This window comes from Melopsittacus undulatus, chromosome 8, assembly GCF_012275295.1.
Source record: "Melopsittacus undulatus isolate bMelUnd1 chromosome 8, bMelUnd1.mat.Z, whole genome shotgun sequence".
NCBI lineage: Eukaryota > Metazoa > Chordata > Aves > Psittaciformes > Psittaculidae > Melopsittacus > Melopsittacus undulatus.
In genome coordinates, this window is record NC_047534.1 from 8,309,079 (window position 1) to 8,329,283 (window position 20,205).

Consider the following 20,205-nt stretch of genomic DNA (forward strand, 5'->3'; position numbering starts at 1 on the left):
TGTTGGTCCCATTTCAGAGCAATAAAGCAAACAGTTGCCAGGCAGCTGCCAACAAACTAACTTCTTCCAGAAAATCCTGTTTAACCTTTTTCTAGTCATCATCTGTCTGGTCGTATCTGTCCCTATCATTGAAACAAGGGACAGAGATACTAAGCTGAACAGTCTCCTTCTGCCTGTAGTTAGTGAACAGTGCAACAGTACATCTCAAGCCAGTCACCAAGTTCTACACTGATCCCTAGGTAAGAGGCTTTTAGTCATTCCCTCAGAACAATTCCAACATAATAGCTGGAAATCTAAGCCCGTAACACAGGCATAAAGCAAACACCACAGCTAATGCTAGCATATTAGGCAGCTTAAAGATGGATACAGCCCTAAACCACATGGAGCAAGTAACCACGCCTGCCCATCCTCCACCTCCCAGTGCCCGCATTGCACAGCCACCGGCAGCTGTAACAGCCTGAGATGCAGGATGCTGCTCCCTTTCTCTTATATGCCTCTCCCTCCATAGCTTCAAGACTGGTATTATGCACATCAGTACAGCTAGTGTGACAGGTGATGAGGATAGATATTCTAATAACTAAAAACTTGTAATGAGAGGAGATTCAGCCTTCATCAAAACAGAGAATGCTGCACTGAACAAATGCCAGTCAAGTGGTCCTTATTTTTTTTCCAGTAGATCTATTTCCCAAAGTACCAAATCATTTCAAACACATTAAACAACCTTCCAGTAGTGACAGTCTGATGGTAACCAGGACTCCAGTTTATACCTGTGAAAGATTTCATTATCATATTCCTACACTACCCCAACTCCTCCAGAACAGTAACGCTCATTTTCTGACACTGCGTATTTTTACCTGAATCAGTAACAAAAAAGTCTCTTCAACAAATATTTGGGAGCATCACCTGTTTAACAATTAAGTTTCACAAAATCACTGAGGGAAGAGGCAGAACAGCACCAAACCAGAGAATGGGAAGCCCTCATATTATCCCTTTGTGCTGAAGTGCCGTCACCACCAACCGACCCACGAGTCCCGCGGTGCTGTGCCATCCCTCTCCCGTTTCCATGGTAACTCCAGAGCCACCAAGGAGGAATCATGCTACAGAGAAACAAAGATTGCTGCAGCCCTTCACTCTCCCACCTCTCCACCACTACTGAATTATTAAAAGTGGCACAGCAATATCACAGCTGGAAAGCAGTAGTATAATGATGGCTGTTAATCTGTTATTTCATTGCTGGAATACACAGGATAAAGCATGATAGGCCAAGGGGTAATGGGTTGAAACTTAAACAGCAGAGGTTTAGATTGGATATAAGGAAGAAATTCTTTACTGTTAGGGTGGTGAGGCACTGGAATGTGTTGCCCAGGGAGGTTGTGAATCCTCCATCCCTGGCGGTGTTCAAGGCCAGGCTGGATGAAGCCTTGGGTGATATGGTTTAGTGTGAGGTGTCCCTGCCCATGGCAGGGGGGTTGGAACTGGATGATCTTAAGGTTCTTTCCAACCCTAACTATTCTATGATTCTATGAACACAGGAGAGGTGCCACTGCCATGAAGAGTTTATCACAGTATAAGGAAGCAACTGATATGGTAAAAGAATGATGTAGTGAATGAGGTGGGGCTCAAACGTTTGAAGGTCACAGAACTCAACAGCTATGCTGTAGCATGAACATACCAAAGCACAAATCTTCACAACTGCTCTTGCTCATACCGCTTGGGGTATCTGCTCCTCCTCTGTCCTCCCATACAGTTCCCACTTGACAATATCTTTACTCTTTCCTCTCATTTTAAAGAAAAATGTTATTCCTTGCATTTAAATGCTCCTGCACTCCTTCATATTCCTTGACAAAAGCTTCCTCACTTTTACCTTCCACATATGAACCACATCCTTAGCAAAATCCTAATTATGAACATTAAATAAATATTACAGGCCAATATACCTAATGAGGAGGTTAAAACATTCAACCTCTTCCAGACAGCCTGCCTGCCCTCCCTGTCCTGATGAAATGGTGTGGTTCTGCTAGAAACCCCAGTTGTGACTGCCAGACAATTTCTGCTCAAACAAGATCCTTTTCTTTAGTGTACTCTGGGCTTGCTAAACCATCTGTACTATGTGAAGAGCACAGTGAACAGAGTTGTTGGTGATGTAAATCTTAGAGTACCACCAATACGGCAAGGACACTGATAAGTTTTATGTTTCAGTAATGAGCACAGTACACAGAGTTGTGTTATTTGGGCACACTAAAACATTCATTGCTGCTGGCTAGGTAAGTCACATCCCAGAGAACAACATACGTAAAACAAGGGCAGCTGAGTTAAGCCATTCCCTGTAGCTCTTGTTGGGCCACAGACAAGGACAGGAGGAAATCAAGTTGTTCTTGTAAAATTTCTAAGTTCTATGAAATTAATAAACTTGAATAGGAAAAGGTCTAGGTTCATCTAAGGAAGAACAGGCTGTAGCTGTCTAGTGCATTGCAGTAGCTTGCAACCCAGTCCAAGTGGAGACTGAAAAGGTTTAGCGAATGCAAGTATTTTGTCATGGCAGACCAATTCCCTGTACCAGTGTTAAGGATAACCATCAAGTTGATTTCGGCCACCTTGCTTTTAACATGTTTGCTGCTCCTTGCCTGCAACCAAGCCTCTCTGACAGAAGACCGCTTTCAAAGTGAGCGAAGCATAGCCGAGGAAGTCCTGAGAGGAACAAACAACAGAGCATGGTAAGAATAGTTCTAGTGTAACTGCCCATAACAGCAAACAAGGAGGAGGCATTTCCACAAAGAAAATTTTTCAAAGTCATCCAAGGATCTGGCAATTTACAAGGGATATTTTCCAATCCTACATATGGAATTTATTTTCCTACAATGGGCACTTTACATGATATTACTATACAAAAAGGGAGGCCAGAACAACTTATTTAGGTTTACTTGTATGTATTTTGTTTTGGGGAAAATTTCTATTAATTCTACATTTTAAATATTGGTTCCTTAGAAACAGAGTACTCTCCCTTTGTCCTTTCCCAAAATCCAGGGAACTGACACTGCTGATCTTTCCCTGCCATAACCTAGGAGGTACTTCAGGCTACATATAGTTCATTCTACTTATTCCAGTGTAAAACTCCATCAGATATGAGGCCCTATACCCTCTCTCTTATGAGGAAATCAGTTATGCTTAGACTAAGCAGTGCAGAAGGTTACTGAAAAAGCTATGCCTTTGCAGGATATGCACCACCTCTGGTGTGAAAACGAAAAAGATACATTGCAAATCTGGGGAGAAAAAAGGATTAATAATGCTGGCAAAGACCCCTTGATTCCAAAAGGCATGGTCCCTGTTGTAATAGTTAAAATCATAAGGTCTCTCTGTACACAAGGTCCCACTGAGTGATGCCAACTGGCACAGCTCATAGAATTTTAAATGGAAAAGTCGTTTGCCCTCATCTAAATTTTCAGCCATTGACCCACTAAAGCAATTTAAAAATGTTTACAACCTCAAATTATGTCATCTCAGACAATTTTATAATATAGCATATACGCATAAACTGCAGCTAAGAAACTCTAAGCAAGTTGAACATCCCTTCTTCCATTTTCTTGCTTAGGTCATTGTTGGAGAACAATATAAAACTGGGTTATACCTAAATAACTATAAAGGGTATATAAATGGATCAAAACATAAGAGGATCAACTGCCAGTTTCCCATGAAGTATGAGAATACCATATCTCCTACTGTTCTTGCATAAATAATTACTTCTTTTGTGAGGGATGGGGGTAGTTTGAATAGATGCTCTTTAGTACTTATGCCACTAAAATAACTTCAAGGTTACCATGCAAGTACAGCATTTGGGATGTGGCATGACAGATTGATTCTTTTACTGTGGATGTTCCAGTATGTTGTTCAGTTAGTAGATTAAAAGGTAACCAAGTTCAGACTTACTAAAATAAGTTTTATGAACGTTAAAGGACGATCTAGAGAAAGGCTTAAAAGAATAACTGCAAAGGCACAGAACATAGAGGAGTTCAAAACAAAAGGATCATAAATTATCTTTCCTGTCCTTTGTATGCCAGATATTATGGTTTTGGCATTCACTCTGATTTGTCTCTCAAATAATCTAATAGGCATTGTAACCCTGACAAAAAAGCTTTGGGAGTTTCTCACTCTGAAGCAGACCAGATGCAAGATAATTCATATGTCTGCTGGATATTTAATGGTACAGAACAAGCACTTAAAAATATTCATAAAATGTTAAAAGATCAGTTTTAATAAAGACTTAGATTTACTTGCAAAATCCTTGCTATATCTGCAGTGTGTCTTTTAAGAGCCATTCAAGTCAATACTGCAAGATGGAGCATGTTATTATATAAGGTGTTTCTCTTCTACTCCATTTATCTCCTTCTCTGAAATCAGAAAGCTCTCTCCCTTTCAAACCAACTCTGAAATGCACCATCCTTCTTGCTCTAGAGATATAAAGAGCATTTCTCTGTTTCAGGAACTAACCATCTTTCTTAAAGATGCTCATATTGGCAACAATAGGTGAAGTAATACCCCTAGATTAAAAGCCAGCTTATGCTAGCTATGAGGAACCTACCAATAGAATGCTATTTAACAATCTAATTTCCAGAGAATTTAATTTATTAGGTACCATTTTTGGCATTCTTTAAAACTCCAAAGTTTACTGGCTTTTAAACAGAAGAATTCTCATTCTAAAAGCTTAAAATCACCGTTAAAATAATTGTGGTATATGAACAGAAAAGCCTACTTTGCTGCTGAAGCCCATCTGGTGCCTGAGTTGTCTCAAAGGTTTTTCACTTCCGTGTTTGTATCATGCCTAATTCAAACCAAATCCCCCTCCACAAAAACCACAGACTTCTCCTTCCCTCCTCCCACCCCCAAAGAGGAAAAATATAAAAATCAGGGGCCATCTATTGGGAAAGATCCTTATGACTTACATGTATTAGAAAAGTTTATTACTACAGAAGACAGTCATTATGATATACAGGTTTTAAGCACTGCTTAAATTGCAGGCATTTGGACCAGTAAAAACCAAGTTTATTTCTGAATTCCAACACACAAGTTCCAATGCCATGCTGCTTTTGTACTGGGGTGCAGCTTTTGAATGCTTTGCCCTGTTTTTAAATTGTTTTTAGAAGAGCTGAACCGCCTCACACTGAAAGATCTCTCCTCAGGCAACACCACAGGAACAGCTCTCCCGAGGACATAACAAAGGCTCTGTGTGTTCTCACGCATCACAGCCAAGAAATCTGCCTATGCTAAAGGTATTCTTTCCTACTTTAGAAGACAGCAATAATTAAATGTTGGTAAACAGGATCTCTAATAAGTTGCATCCTTCTGGCTGTTTGTTTTCTGACACTGTAAGCACTTTCGTAACAGGATAGTGTTGTTACTGACTGGTATCTTTGCAGTTTCTAACGTGGCAAGAGCCTGGGGGGAAAATAAAAAAGAGAACTTAAAAAAAGCCAAAACAAAACTTGATGTTTTATTTAGCTAAAAAAAAACCAACAACCAACCCCCCCCCAAAAAAAAACACCAAAAAAACCCCACAAAAACAAAAATATCCAGTTATTTCCATTTTCCTCCAACCAAAATAAAGTTCCTCAAAGTTGACAAATTTCACTGCCTAAAAAGCTGAAAGATCAAAGGCAGTGTCAATATTCAAAAGTGAGTTTTCTAGTCAGCTACACCATTTTCATACCATATGTTCAACTGAAAGCTAGAAGCTATGACACCTACAGCTGTTCTGCCATTTAACATCTGATGAGCTTGTGTTCTTTTTAACAGTTACATTTGGCTTCAGACAGAGCTGTAAAATGATACCTCTCCATCCAATACACCACACAACCCTACCCCAACCTTCTCAGAAATGGTTGGCCGATCACTTCACAGCTCTACGGTTGATGTGCAGGCTCTTCAAGGCTGGCCACCACCTACAGGAGTCAATGATGTGAGGTGGCCACGCTGGGTCAGTAATGGCAGCAGCAGTTTGCCACATGGTACTAACCCAGCACAACCAGAAAACACAGAAATTATGGATCCTCATGGTTTAGAGGATCACCTTACACATGGGTGTCATAAGGTGGTCTATTCACAGGCTGGCAACAAGTGGACTTCAGAGCTCTCCATGTTTAACTCCTGTACCATTTCACCAAGCTAGTTCAGTTTCAAACTTAAGATGTCCAAGCAGATCAGGACAGATACACCAAACCCCCAAATCACATCAATTAAAATATTCTATATTCACAGAGACAAAAATAGGTGTCAACATTTCCTCTGGCCTAGCGACAAAGGCAGGGAGAAAATTCAGGTTCTGGTCCTGCCCTCAAGACTGTGCATTTTATCAAATGAAATTCAGAAGGAATAAGGATCATCTGCCTCTGTCAGACATAACTGTTGCAGCTTTGCACTGATCTCAGCTTGCGTCAGACATGCTCCAAGGACACCCACTGATCTGGCTACTACATGGCCTTATGAATCACCCAGTGGTGTAAGGTGAAAAAAAAAAGTGTTTAAATGCTTTTGGGCATGTATATAATTAGAAACAGACTTGCACATTTTGGCTGTCTGCTCTGCAAACACTCAGCTAAATACACCTTATGAGCACATAATGCTTTCTTAAAGCTGAGCCTAACTTTATCCTGATCCACTAAGAGCAAATTTTAGGCCTACACTGACAGAAGGTATGACAGACCTTCCTAAATAAAGATTAAAATGCTCAAAAAGCAAATAAAATGCAGTAACGATTTGGTAACAATTTCTTTAATAACATAACTGACAGCAGCATCGTATTTATAGCAACGAAGCCATGAGAGTGGAAGGTTACAGGTAGAAGTAATATCTTTTATTAGAACCACTGGAATAGTTGGAAAATCAAGCACATTTCTGGTCTTGCAGGCCCTTGTTTGGACACACACTGGTTTCCCCAGGCCTACTAATGGGATATAAAAGATACCATCTCTACTAGACTTTATTCTATAAAGTATCTTTGTCAATTGAAAAATGGCATCTAAAATGTCCCAAGATGTATTTCATTGCAACAAGAGTAACATTTCAAGTAGAATAAAACCTAACCTTAGTTTTTATTCCTAAAGGCACTTTGTAACTGTTGCCAAATCTGTGTATGACATGCTTCTAACAACCAGAAATACAGGTTAAACTGCACTTTAAATAGGTATTTGGTGCAGAGCCAACAAAGAATTTATTCTGTAGGAGTAATGCTTTAAGTGCTGAAAGACCAGCTGACATATGACTTAACTACATGCAGTATGTCCTCAGGGACAGTCTGCACAACATTTAAGCTCCCCCCTCCCAGTACAAAAGATAGCTTAAATTTTTCAGGCAAACTGGAAAAAAAACCCCAACCACCTTCTGCAGTAATAATTCTAAAATGTAGGCATTTGCCTGCTATTCCCATCACAACGAGAACATTAAAACCAAAGAAGAATGGGAAGGCAGGGAGCATATTCAGGATTTATTTTCTTGTAAGGCAAGTTCTTGTTTTAGAACCATCCATAATTTAAGCTTGAATTATTTAGACAATTAACAGGTGCTGTCTGTGTGCTGATAACACTTTCTGTCTTATCACAAATCAGCATCTACAAAAATAGACTGTAAGAGTCTGGAGACTTTTTTTTTCCCTGTAGAATAAAAGAAGACAGACCACTCCTGAACACTCAAATGGGCACTTTACTGAAATAAAATACAACTTTATCTTAACAGCAGGGGTCAGTCCTTTCTGAACAAGTGGGAGTATTCTTAAAAAGCAATCAGGTGTTATACAGTGCTCCAAAGAGCACATCTGTTAACATATACAGTTGTTATATTCACATTGTGAAACAAGAGGCTCTCTAATTTTAGGTTCAATATAAACAGCCAAGAAATGCTCTGTCTTTATAACCGGCTGCATCTTACAGAACATACTCTTACAGAGAGCATTTACTTCAGATTACACTGGGCACAAGTCAACAGACTCCTGATTGTAAAACAGCAACTACTACTTCTCACCTTCACCATTTTTCATGTATTAAGCTTCAGGTGCTTTTGTACTTGCCAAGTAACCCAGTAATATTCCACTGAAAAAATTCATGAGACCACACTGGAAATTCTTGGCCATTCAATCTTTTCAGGTTTCCTGTACAATCTTGTTGCATAGTTTTTAAATTAAATTAAGTGTGAGTTTTAAAAAAAAACAAAACCCACCACAAAGTGAAACGTGTGTCTTCCCACGAGTTTCTACAATGGAGAGCTACATCATTAATGCATGAATTTAGGTGCATGATTAGTTTCAGAGCGGAATTCAACCTGAGGAGAAAAACAATTATTTCTTCACCCTTTTAACTTCTCTTCCCCCACAGCACACAATGCCCAGAATGCTCTTTGCAACAACATGCACTGAAGATGCAATACATTTTCTCCTCTACAAGAGAAGATACCAGAATATTCCACTGTGGTAGTTCTGGAGCTGACACTTCCACTGACTGTGGGAATACTGCTGGCAATTGTCAATGCTCAAGAAAAGAGATCTCTTAATGCTGCAGTTAATAATATTACTATTTTGTACAGAAAAAACTGAACAGTAGAGCAAATTTTCAACTCAAACCAGTCACTTTCTATACAAAATTCAGCCCTTAGGAAACTTGAGGTCCATGAAAACCTTGTCTTCAAGGTCAATTGTCTTCACTGTGCTTTGGTATAAAGACAATTAAAGGCTATGTACATTTCATGCATTAAGCTCATACTGATGAAGTTACAAATAGAAATGTTCCCTCTTACTTGTACATCTGCCCTGCCTATCAGAGAGGTCAGGATCCATGTAATTTCAGACATATACGAAGATTTTACTGCAGAAAGCAAGCAGTTTCACCAAGACATCCTAAGAACATTAGCATATATGGCATGAATTTGAGAAGTGCAGAAAGAATCTAGATTCAAAGCAGCTCTTTTGAAGTACTCACAGCAAAGCAGTTCTGAGTCAAACCATTCTCTCTTATTCTGATCCCATACCTATTCCTTAAAATATAACTAAATTACACTGCTGCCAATAACTGGAAGCAGTCACAGCAAGAGAAGCAGAAATAAGGCAACAACAACTTAGGCAATGACTGGCAAACAAGAAAGCCAGTAAGAACTGCAACACTATAAACTGGGATGTCAGTTCAGTGATGAGCACTACAAAAGTAAACTACTTGACTTTACTGCCTATGAATAGTGTCCCCTGATTACTAAATTCTTGGATATACCAAGCTCAGAGACAAATCAGCCCTACTAATGCAGTGTCCAAACAACTGCACAAAGAATTGCTCAGGGTAAAGTTACACTTAATGTGAACTGTCCTTCAACTGGACAAATACTTAAACATATAATTGTGTTAGTAATCATTACAGCTTGAGAGTCTGTCATCCTTAATAATCCCAAAGTGCTCTGTAATTTATGGCACAGAACTCAGCTACCATGAAGCTCCTGGGTAGCAGCCAACTGTTGCTTATCACACTACGTTGTGTGGATAGGAAATGCTGTCTTCTGATACTGTAGTAAATCCCCTAGAGGCTTTTGATGCCTTCACAAGGGAGCATTTTAGTTCATACCAAGGACCCAGACATAATAGACTGAGTATGTTTTGCTCAAAGAGAAGAACTAGTTTGTACCCTGAGGAATTTTGAACCTCTGACTCTCAGCAGCTAGTGTTTCATACTGGATTAGTTCATCCCACAGATAAACCACCACAATCAGGCGCTATGTTTCCTAAGGTACCAAAGAGACAAAACTTTATGATCAACTCTATTTACAAAATTAAAATAAATAAATAAAAATAAACAAAAAATAAATCACTGGTTAATATGTCAAACAGGTAATCAAATATAATAGGAAGAAATCAAGAGCTCCAGCCTGAGAAAGGATATAACTAATGACTATTAATTCCATATAGACTCCTGTGGAATTAGGCCAATATAAGTACTTTGCCAGTCAAATGCTCAAGCTTGTTTCCCCTTTCCTTAAAATAGACACGTACCCTGCACAGATCCTCTTCTTGGCCATACCTCCAGGTTTTCAGATCTGTGTGTATCTCCATCAGTCAGAAGCTTGGGGAAGAAAAGTGAGATTGAGCAAAGCAGCTGGAGCACACATAAGGGGATTGCTGCAGAATTACCATAGAATTTTTTCCTGCATATAGCCCCCAATAAAATAAAAAAATAAAAAAAAAATTAAAAAAGACCTTGTCTATCACTAGATTTTGGGCACTGTGAATTACAGTAAGAACTTACAATTATGTAATAAGAAATGGTTTTTAAATTTGTAATTGCATAAACCATAAATTTATAATAATTTATAATTTCCCCAAATTACTTTGTACAAGAAATAAAACCAGCCTCCATACTGTATTTATTCCACCACGCTACAAATGCAAATTTTTGTTAGATTTTAAAATCAGTAGCAGCATTGAAACTCTTCAGAGGTCGCTATTCCTTCTCTGCCATGAGTCCCTCCAATTGCCTTCTGAAATGCACAGGTATCAACCACTGCTGGAAAAGGATTCAACAACTAAGTGGAAAACTCCCGCATAAGATGAAAATCCTACATCTTGCAGCTCTACTGCAGCAGACAGGAAAAGCTCAATCTCTCTACTTTGTTTTAAGAATAGCAAGAAAACAAGTGGCAAAAAGTTGTCCTGTTGTGAGGTACCTATAAAAAAAAAAAAAGTAGGTCAAGCTTAAAAGTTTGACCCACTGATCTTTTTTTGCTTTGGCAAAAGTACAAATGGAGTTTACATAATGCTGCTCACATGTAAGTGCTGGCTGGAAACTAAAGGATACAAATGTTTTTAATAAGCCTCAGTCATTACTGGGATTCCTTTTTTATTTCATTTTAGACAGTTTTAAATCTTTGTTTTGCAGTACATACTACAGGATCCTTCCTTTTAGGATTCATTTATTTAAGTCACTCTTCTGTTAATCTCAGTATCATATTGTGGAAACAAATGTAATAACACTCCCTTAAAATCCGCTCTAATTTGATTTAAAGACTCAAAACTCGTCACTATTAGCACAACACAGCCAGTTCCTGAAGCCACAAAGCTGAAGTCTCAACCTTTTCCACAGTTTGTACTGTCTATAAATCAGACTTACAACTACATACTTCTTGAGTAAAGCATAGGATAGGCAGAAAACAAACCTGTATCTGCACATACTGAATATAATTTGGTTCTATAGTAACTGTACGTACTGCTGTAAAGCAAATACTTTCAAGGAAAAAAAAGTTATTCCAAATCCCTGATGCTCAAGTACCTTAGCAAAAACACCTCCTGTCAGAGAAGACAAATTAAGGACCCATTTTTCTTAGATTTTTTTTCTCTCTTCAGTAAACTGTGATAGGAAACAGAAGTAAAAAAAGGAAAAAAATCAAATTAAAGCTTTGCTGCCAATGCTAACAGAAGCTTCTGTGACGAAGGTAACACCTCTGTTGCACAGAGGAAGAAACTGTCGTACTACCACAATAGCTTTCCAGCATCCAAAGTCAGCTGTGCTGGATGCTAGATTTGAAAGGTAAATACTGGCTCCCAGATCTGTACTCTATAATCAGGTATTTCTTCTGTAATTCTTTAACAGTAATTAGAGAATGAGGAATTTGACAGGATTTGGTAGGAGGCAAACTAATAGTTTTACACCTTCACACACCTTAAAGAAAAGCCAAAACATTCACCTAACAGAAGCAGTATTAATTTGTCTTGATTAAAAAGCAGATGTAAAAGATCAGCTCCTCTATGGACAAAACCAATTGGCGCTCTCATCTTGGCTTGGGCAGGCTCAAATAACCAGGCCAACACAGCTCTTTTTCATGAGATTCTTCCTACACATAAAATAGTTCCATATGTTTTAATGTTGAGTGGTTGAGCTAGCACAAAATTAATTCCTGACAACAATGCTTTTACTATTGATTGTTCTTGTGCCTTAAGGCCTGATCAATGACAGAACCCAAGCACAATTCAAACACTTTGCTTTTTCAGATTTTATGCCCACATAAAAGGTATCTACAGTCACAAAGTGGAATGGAAATATTAAAAGACAGCACTGACACTCCCAGTCCAGGCACACCTATGACAGACTGCTCTCATTAGAGTAGTCAGATTATATGGGGTTTAGCTTTTTTGTCAGTCCTTACTAGTTCTTTCTTGGGTTTTGTATTGCTGTTTTTGAGGCACTTGCAACATCTCTGAAACACAAAAACACACAAACTGTTAGCAAGTTCTGCACCTTACAACAGGTCCTAATCCCCTCATGGTCCAGATCAGCAATGTATCACAAAGGACCATTTTTCCATCCTTGTTCACACACCTGTAGGCATCTACCACAAGGAAGACATTCTCCTAAAAATTATGTTTCAGAACTTAATTTTATCACTCTCCTGTTCAGTGTTAAACATTATCTATTTTGCTGGACAGCAAATGATTGCCCTATACCATTTCTCCACAGAGGAGCACTGTACATCAAGAATTTCCTAGCACAAGCTCTAAAGGGCAATATGCCATATTAATTTTTACATACAACGATTTTGAGTAGATGACTGCATTTAGAACAATAATGCTAGCTAGAACTCAGGTTTACACTCTTTTAAGTTGTTGATATTTTATCTGTTCTATTCTATCTATTCTACTTAGAAATACTGGTTCATTCAAGTACCTTCTCGTGGTATAGGGTTTATTCCCTGCATAGTCAGTGCTCCAAGTACAGAAAAATGTTTCTGTGGCAATATAGTCTCAAGCTCAGCAGGAACCAGCAATCATTGCTTGGTCCTATCACCTTATGATACTTCATTAAACGGATGCCATCAAGCTACAGCTCCTGTTGGAACCGTGGAGCAAAATTCCTCAGGAAGAACTATCACACACAGAGGAACAGCACTGAACAACAGTAATTTGTCACTCAGCACCAGACAACTTATTTCACAGGAGCAGGGAGTTAACTGCTTCAGGAAGGATGGCTTGCTGGGTATAGCTTCCTCTTCTGTAAGACTATAAATAACACAGAATCTGGAATCACACTTCACAAACATAAAATGCAACTGAGTATGCAAAATGAAAAACTACACATAATACTTTGGAAGATATGTGGAATGGCAGCATTTGTTTAAAAGAAAAGACAATTTAAAATGAATGGCATGTTGTAGATTCACAATTTACTATCATACAGTTGCTTCCATGGCATGGAACAGAAGGCAGTTTATATTAAAAGTACAATTCCTGACATAAGTGACCTTGATGCTTATGTCACAGATGAGAGATGAAATTGGAAGCTCTGCTGAACACTAGGATCGCCCAAGTCAGCACTGCGTGCAGACACTGAGTGGCCTTGCTACAACATTATACCATGTGTCCCGTTTTGGTGCATGTATCAGCATAAGAGGATGTGATAAATACTTGCTTTAGAAGTTACCCATCACAGTTTAGCAGCCTTAAATCCTGACATCCATATTAGCTTAATGACTGCTATAAAAAAGGTACAAGTTGTTCTGTAAATTGGAATCAAATGAAGAATCATGCTACATAGGAAGGGATGACTAAGTCATATAAACAAAGTGAAAGCTTAGCTTTCTGAGGGGGAATTTGATTTGACTGAATTATCCTCTTGAACTATTTGACCTATTCTAAAAGCATTTCAAACTGTCAACCCCCCTACATGTACAGCTTTTAACATGTCTAATTTCAACTGTGCTTACTGCTCACACCCTTTTCCCTACAAAAGGGCTGAGAGCTGAAGCTAAAGCAAGTTCTATTCTCCCTCTTCCCATATTGAAGACAAAATATCAAAATCATTAAAGACCCTCCCACACAAAAAAGGAACATACTGAGACAAAACTACCAGCTTTTAAAGTTAATCACAAAAGAAGCTTAGGGATACAGGAGCAAAATTCACTACTACTTAAATCAGTGGGAGCTTAGGCATTGGCTTAAATTAAAGGCAACTCTGTCCTTATTTCTCACATCAAATATCAGTTTGACAAGGAAACGATGTCAGTGCAAGAATGCTGAGAAGCCTCTGGTTCCCAGACTGGAGTTATCGCCTTCTGTACCTCCACAACACAAATAATGAAACTTCACTGACAACTCTGAGAGAAAAAAAAATCAATTTAATTTTCATATTTCCTTTATCATCTTAAAGATGCATCAAATATCTGAAGCCAAGTTAATGAGTAACTCTTACGAAACAGCATAAAGAAAAAGCACCCAATAGAGACTTGGACCCATATCCACAGATGCGTAGTTCCTCTGGCCTAAAGAAAGATAAGCATCTGACACCTTCAGTGATCTCAGCTGTAATCTTTTGCTCATAATTACAATGCTGGAGAGGAATTTTTATAGCCAACATTTTTCAAACTGTAAAACTTATCTTTAAGAGTAAGCTTCCAGCATCTGATCAGCCCTTCCCCTGTATTGATTTCCCCAGAACATAAGCTCCTTAAAAAAAAAACAATCTAGATTTTTCAGAAAAGCACTAAAGCCACTGATTTATTTTGCTACCCAATTTAGCAGAAAATCATCGTTATCTCTGGAGTAAGATGCACACATTGTTTAGCATTCAAATCAGAACAGATTTCTTTCTTTCCTTGAAGCCCAGGTTCCCAACTTTAATAGCTGTAAACAGCTCTGAATGAACGAGTGCAGTGCCACCTTCTCAGGTTTGCCAAGACCTCTGTGCTCTATGCAATTCTCAAACAGCTGCAGTACTGAGATGACCAGGCTGTTCCATGCTGTCTTTCAGAACCCTGAGGACAGCAGCCAAGCAGAGAAACGTTATTACTCCCCTTTTCTCTTTCATATTAGGCTGACTTGTAGAAGGAGAATCTAGAATAATCCCCATAGGAGATGAACTTAAGAACCCAGAGATCAAGCAAAGAAACATTTTCTTTCACCAAATAGTTTCTTTTGCCAGCTGAGAGCAGGATGCTTCAAAAAACCTTGTACTTCTTAGAGGCACATATGGATGTTGGATGGCTTCAATGTGGTCCAAGCAGATTAGCCTGCTGAGAGCACCTGAATCTCTCTAGCAGCTGGGACAGGGTTTACCATTAGGGCTGTGTCCTCCTGTGCCATACTTCTCCACAGCAGTCTCTGGGTAACGAATGACACTCATAAAAGCATTTATCTCACAATTCAATACTACAGTGTTTGCCACATTAAGTCCTTGACTCAATAGGCATCCTCACACTTCCTTTCTTTACAATTTGGGCAAAAGGTTCATTTTAGATCTAAGTACTAGAAGTATACATTTATATTGCTTTCAACCAGACATCTTGGAGAGCATCAAATCTCACACCAATAAAAATCTACAAGAGAGTGAGTCATTAAGGAAGGATGACAGCTAGTTTTCCTTTACAATTTTACCAAGTCAACAATTTGTTTGGCTTCAAAATATAGCGAAGAAAAACACTTAGGTCTGTCAAAACACTATTTGACTAGTGAAGTCCTTCAGAAACATCACAGACTTCATGTTTGCCAGCCTAATTAAAACTGTTATTTGCACCCCTAAAAGTAGTACAGGACCAAAATGGCAAATTAAAGAGATACTAAACTTTTGTCGTTAATGAAGAATATAATGGACACCGCTTAGTGCCCAAAAGACCTCTTTTTTTTTTAACCCATCAGCACCTTCTTCAGAATAGTTTTTGTTCTTTCATCTCTACACAGGCAGAAAGAATCCAGCATCTTACAGACTGCACAGACCTTACAGGATCTGTTAACATGAGGCGGGACTTAAGAAAGTCATACTTAAATATTTAAAATGAAGATTGGGTTGACTGTAATCCCTAAAGAAAAACTCACTACTGCACTACTTCTGCTAGGTGGAATCGTAAAAGGAAAGATCCAACTGTTTTATGTAGCCATAAGCAAGAAGAACATCATAATTAGCTATAGGAGGAATGGTAAAGTCATCCTGAATTCCTGAATGCTGCACTTTGGGAAGGAAAGGGACTCCTTTCTCTCTATGTATGAAAGGCCAAGTTCTAGCCTAGGTAACAAGGAGCAATTCAAACAACCGTAAGGATAACCTGGTCAGAGGGAATCAATCAATCCCTAACAGTCATCAGTCCCTAACAGCCAACATTTCCAGTAATCTACTTTAACAGAATAAAGGAAACGTTACTCCATTTGAACCAGTCTTATCCACTTACACACCTGAATATTAGGCATAGAAGATGCAAGACAAAACAAAGAAATTCTTTAAAGCCTCTGCAAGAATGTATGACATAAGCCTTTACCCCAAGAACACTTTTCTCTATTCTATACCTGTGGTTTGCTTGGAAATTGTAAGTTTGGGAAAAGGTGATTAACACAGTTTCATCTGTTAGTAGTTCAGGATAGCTTCTTTTCCTGACATGGAGATTTGGGTTTCTCTGGGACATGAGATGAAAGAGCAGCCCTCCTCCTATTCTCTCTCCCTGCTCCACTGATCAGAACATGCAGGTCCTTATCAACAGGCTGAAATAAATTGTTCATACAAACAATTACATCATTAGTAAAAAGACAGACACACAAATCCTTGTTCTCTAAAAGAAAGCAATGTCACAGTCTAAAATAAAAACCACATGGGATCTAGGCTTAAAAGCTGATAACAATCAGCATGCAGGAAATATTCTGGGGAGAACTGAAAAAAAGAAAAAGATGAAGGAAAGCAAGATCTTCCCTCCAACACAGGAAGCATCAGTATAGTTCGAAAGACTCAAAACCTGCCGCAAATGTCCAGACACTGATCCACATTCCCTGTCCAAGGTGACTGAACCTCCGAGGCGCAGGCGGGGATGCTGCCCTGGACCTCCGGCTGTACAGACTGCGGAGAGGCTTCAGGGGCATGTGCCGGACCCCTTGGGAAACACGGCTCTGGGGTCAGCAGCCGGGAGGCAGCGCGGAGCACCAGTGGCTCTGACCGGCCAGGAGGGTCCCGCCAGCTCTGACCCAGGGCCTCTCCCATGGCCATACCGGGGGGAGTTCGCCCTAAGGACGGAGCCAGGAGCCCCCCACAGCTCCAGCCCCCCAGACTTCCGTCACGCCGGCCCCACCGCGGCAGCGCCGGGCCCTGCGGCCCCCCACCTGAGGAGCTGCCCCCCACGGGGAGCCTCCCCCGTCCCCGCAGAAGCTTCGTGCCCCGTACTCCTCCCGGTCCCGACACCCCGGGTGCCGGCAGGGCCCTCCCCGGACACCTGCTCCCCCACCCCCGGCGGGTCCCCGCCGCCGACCCCGCTCACCAGCTGTTTCGCCGGTGTTGATCCAGTCCGGGTTCGCCAGGCTGGCGATGGCGAAGATGTCGGCGGCCAGGAAGAGGCATCCTGAGATGATGGTCAGTTTGTCCATCTCCTCCGGCTCCGGCGGCTCCCGGCTCCGGCCTCCGCCCGGCTCCCACAGTGGGCCCGGGCCGGGGGCGCCTCACAGCCGCGGCTCCATGAGCCTCGCGCTCCCCTCGGCAGCAGCGCCACAAACGGGTCCCCCGGACAGAGCCGGAAGCGGACGCGCCGGGAGAGGGGGTACAAAGAATACTCCGGAAGGGAAACCCACTGTTCCCGGCTCTCTCCCCCGGGCGGGGCGGAGCTTCCCGCGGGGGGCGGTGCCTCCACCGCAGCAGGGCGGGGGAGCGCTCGGCACGGAGGCGGTATGCCCCGGGGCCCGGCGAGCGGAGGGGCGGAGCTTGTCTGAGGGGGCGGGGCTTGCCACCGGTGGGCGGGGCGTGGGACAGACCTGGCCCTATGGGGGTGGCCAGGTGGCCTTGCGCGAGGTGGGCGGGGTCATGGGGAGTGGGCGGGACATGCTGCCGCCGCGAGGCCTGTAGGGGGCGCTGCTGCCGGGCGCGGAGCTGCAGAAGGAGGGGCGGGGCCCGGAGGGGAGGGGCGGGGCCGGGAGGGGTGGGGTGGGGCGGGGCCCGGAGGGGTGGGGTGGGGCGGCTACCGGCTCAGGGCGGGTCTGCTGTGAGGGCAACCGGTACCCGCGGCCTCGTTTTGTCACATCGGGTCTCTGCAGTTGTCCCGCATCCCGGTCTCCAAAGGTGTTTTTCAACTGAGGAGCACAAGCATCCCTCCTTTATACCTGCACCGGCCCGGAGACCTCAGTGCCCTCCGCCAAGGGAAATCGAGAATGGGCAATTTGGTGGGCACTACTGCATAGAGGGTTGAGGAACGATCATAAATTTGTTGTTTCACTTGTCACTATCATGCTGTCCCTTTGAAACAGCGGGCGTTAGCTTAAATTTCAGAGCTGTTTCTGTAAAACCAGGGAAGTGGAAGGACTGATTCATGGAGGTTCCTCTAGGCCTTACATGACTCTGGAGCACCACAACAGCTCTACATTGCATTGCTGTCTGTGCTGTATGCTTGGAAGAAAACCCAGTTAATCTTGACTAGAAAACTTACCCAAATACAGTGATTTTTGGTTACATGCTTGTCCATGGATTTACTGGTATTGAAGCATGGGGGAATCTGTAGCCAATAAATGAACTATGCAGTAAATGTGAGAAACCAGCCTGATTCTGGCCATAATAACTGTGCCTTTGGCATTGTCATTCTGCCATGGGAATGCTGAACTCAATCATTTTGGCAGGCTTCACATCTACAGGTAATGGAAAAAATATCTAATGTTTGCATAGTTTTTTTCCTTCTAACAGCAAACAACTTCTTGTTTATTTCCAGAGCAGCGTCATGCGCCGGAAGCCAAGTGGGCAACTATCTGAACTCTTTACGTAAGTGTTCTGTGTAGATGCAAAATGGACATATTAGTAAAATAAAGTGCTCAACAGCAATCAGCATGGAGGGCAAGAGCTGTACTTAGGTTCAATTGAAATCACCTGTTCTTGACAGATTTTCTTAAGGGTAGAGAAAATAATAAGACTTTTGATGAAAACCTGCTGAAATTCCCTTTAAACAATGAACAATTGGTGCATGGAATAAATGGGACAATTGATTTTTTTATTTAAAAAATTTAGAAATTATATTGCACTAACAATGGCCTTGAAAGTACGTTATTTCCAAGAATCACTTGTGACTATCCTAATAACTGGCTTTAAGTGGTATTAAAATAGCTTTTAATACAAGCATTATGTGAAAGTCTGTCTCAAAAAAAGTTTCTCTCCAAATAACTCAGCTTTGTGGCAGAAGGAATAAAGGAAGGAGAGGTGGAAAGAGTAAAGAAAGGGAAGATATGGTTTTCATTGTCTTTTGATACACAGAAAATATGAAATCTGAAATAGTGACAGAGTCATCTTCATACTATGCAGGCTGTGTGATCAGTTATTTGATTTAATCTTTCTCAGCTTTATCAGGGGACGAGTATGTGCCTAAGGATGCTGTGTGGCAGGACACCAGCAGCTATAAGTTCTCCAGAAAGCTCTGGCGCTTCAGACAGAACTGTGGTATTGACAGACAGGCAGCCTAAATCTCATTACTCCTCTTGGACTGAAACAATGCACTAGATGCAGATGCATCCTCTGCCCAATGCCAGATTTCCCTATGCCCGTAGTGCTGTTGTGGTGCTCAGGGAGCTTGGAACCCACCTGCCCTGGCATTCTGAGTAGTTGCTAGACACTGTTGCTTCCTCACCTGCTGGTAGACTCTTCCTCCACAGGTCACCACGGAGCACTAATGTATTTCCAAAAGGCTCACTTAGGACACTCTGGCGTAATTTTGGCTTTAAAGGAAAAGATCTTCCTCAGGACTTGATGGAACATACCCAGTCTTTACAAGAGCCTGAAGATGAAGCTATAAGTAAGTCTCCATCTCTTTTGGTCACTTCTTCCTCTGTTCATTTCCATCTTCCCACTGCTGCCTCAGCACTATTCTTCCACTCCTGCGTTTCCATATCTGAAATTTTTTGAGTCCTTGTGCTGCCAGACCCTTTATCTTCTTTACAGAGCCCCAGTGCCCCAAATTTTCTTAGTATCAAGAGGCATTTCTGCTCTTGAAGTTAAGTATTTGGAACAGAATTAAAAGCAGGTGACAAGGAAAACGATGTTTCTTCATGAGGAGAGATCCTACACTGCTGCCTGCAAACTGCAGAATTGGAGGGTAACTTGGAGAAAATCAGGAGAGTGTTAGGGCAACTGTAATGTAAGTTCTGTCAAGTACCTAAACTTTCTGTAATGCAGAACAAGGAGAAAATCCACCTTCCTTGGACAGTATATTGACTGATACAAGGTATAGTAAAAAGACAAGAGACTCAACTAGAAGTGT

At 41.2% G+C, this 20,205-nt stretch overlaps 1 protein-coding gene across 1 annotated transcript in view; it reads right to left on the minus strand.

Annotated features, from left to right (window-relative positions):
- The window catches only part of MOSMO (modulator of smoothened), a 29,741-nt gene extending 12,202 nt beyond the window's left edge, over positions 1–17,539 (minus strand). The window contains exon 1 of the mRNA XM_034065823.1: positions 17,239–17,539. Coding sequence (XP_033921714.1) covers positions 17,239–17,344 — 106 coding nt within the window. The 5' untranslated portion in view covers positions 17,345–17,539. The remainder of the gene's footprint in view (positions 1–17,238) is intronic.
- Positions 17,540–20,205: the final 2,666 nt, after the last annotated feature.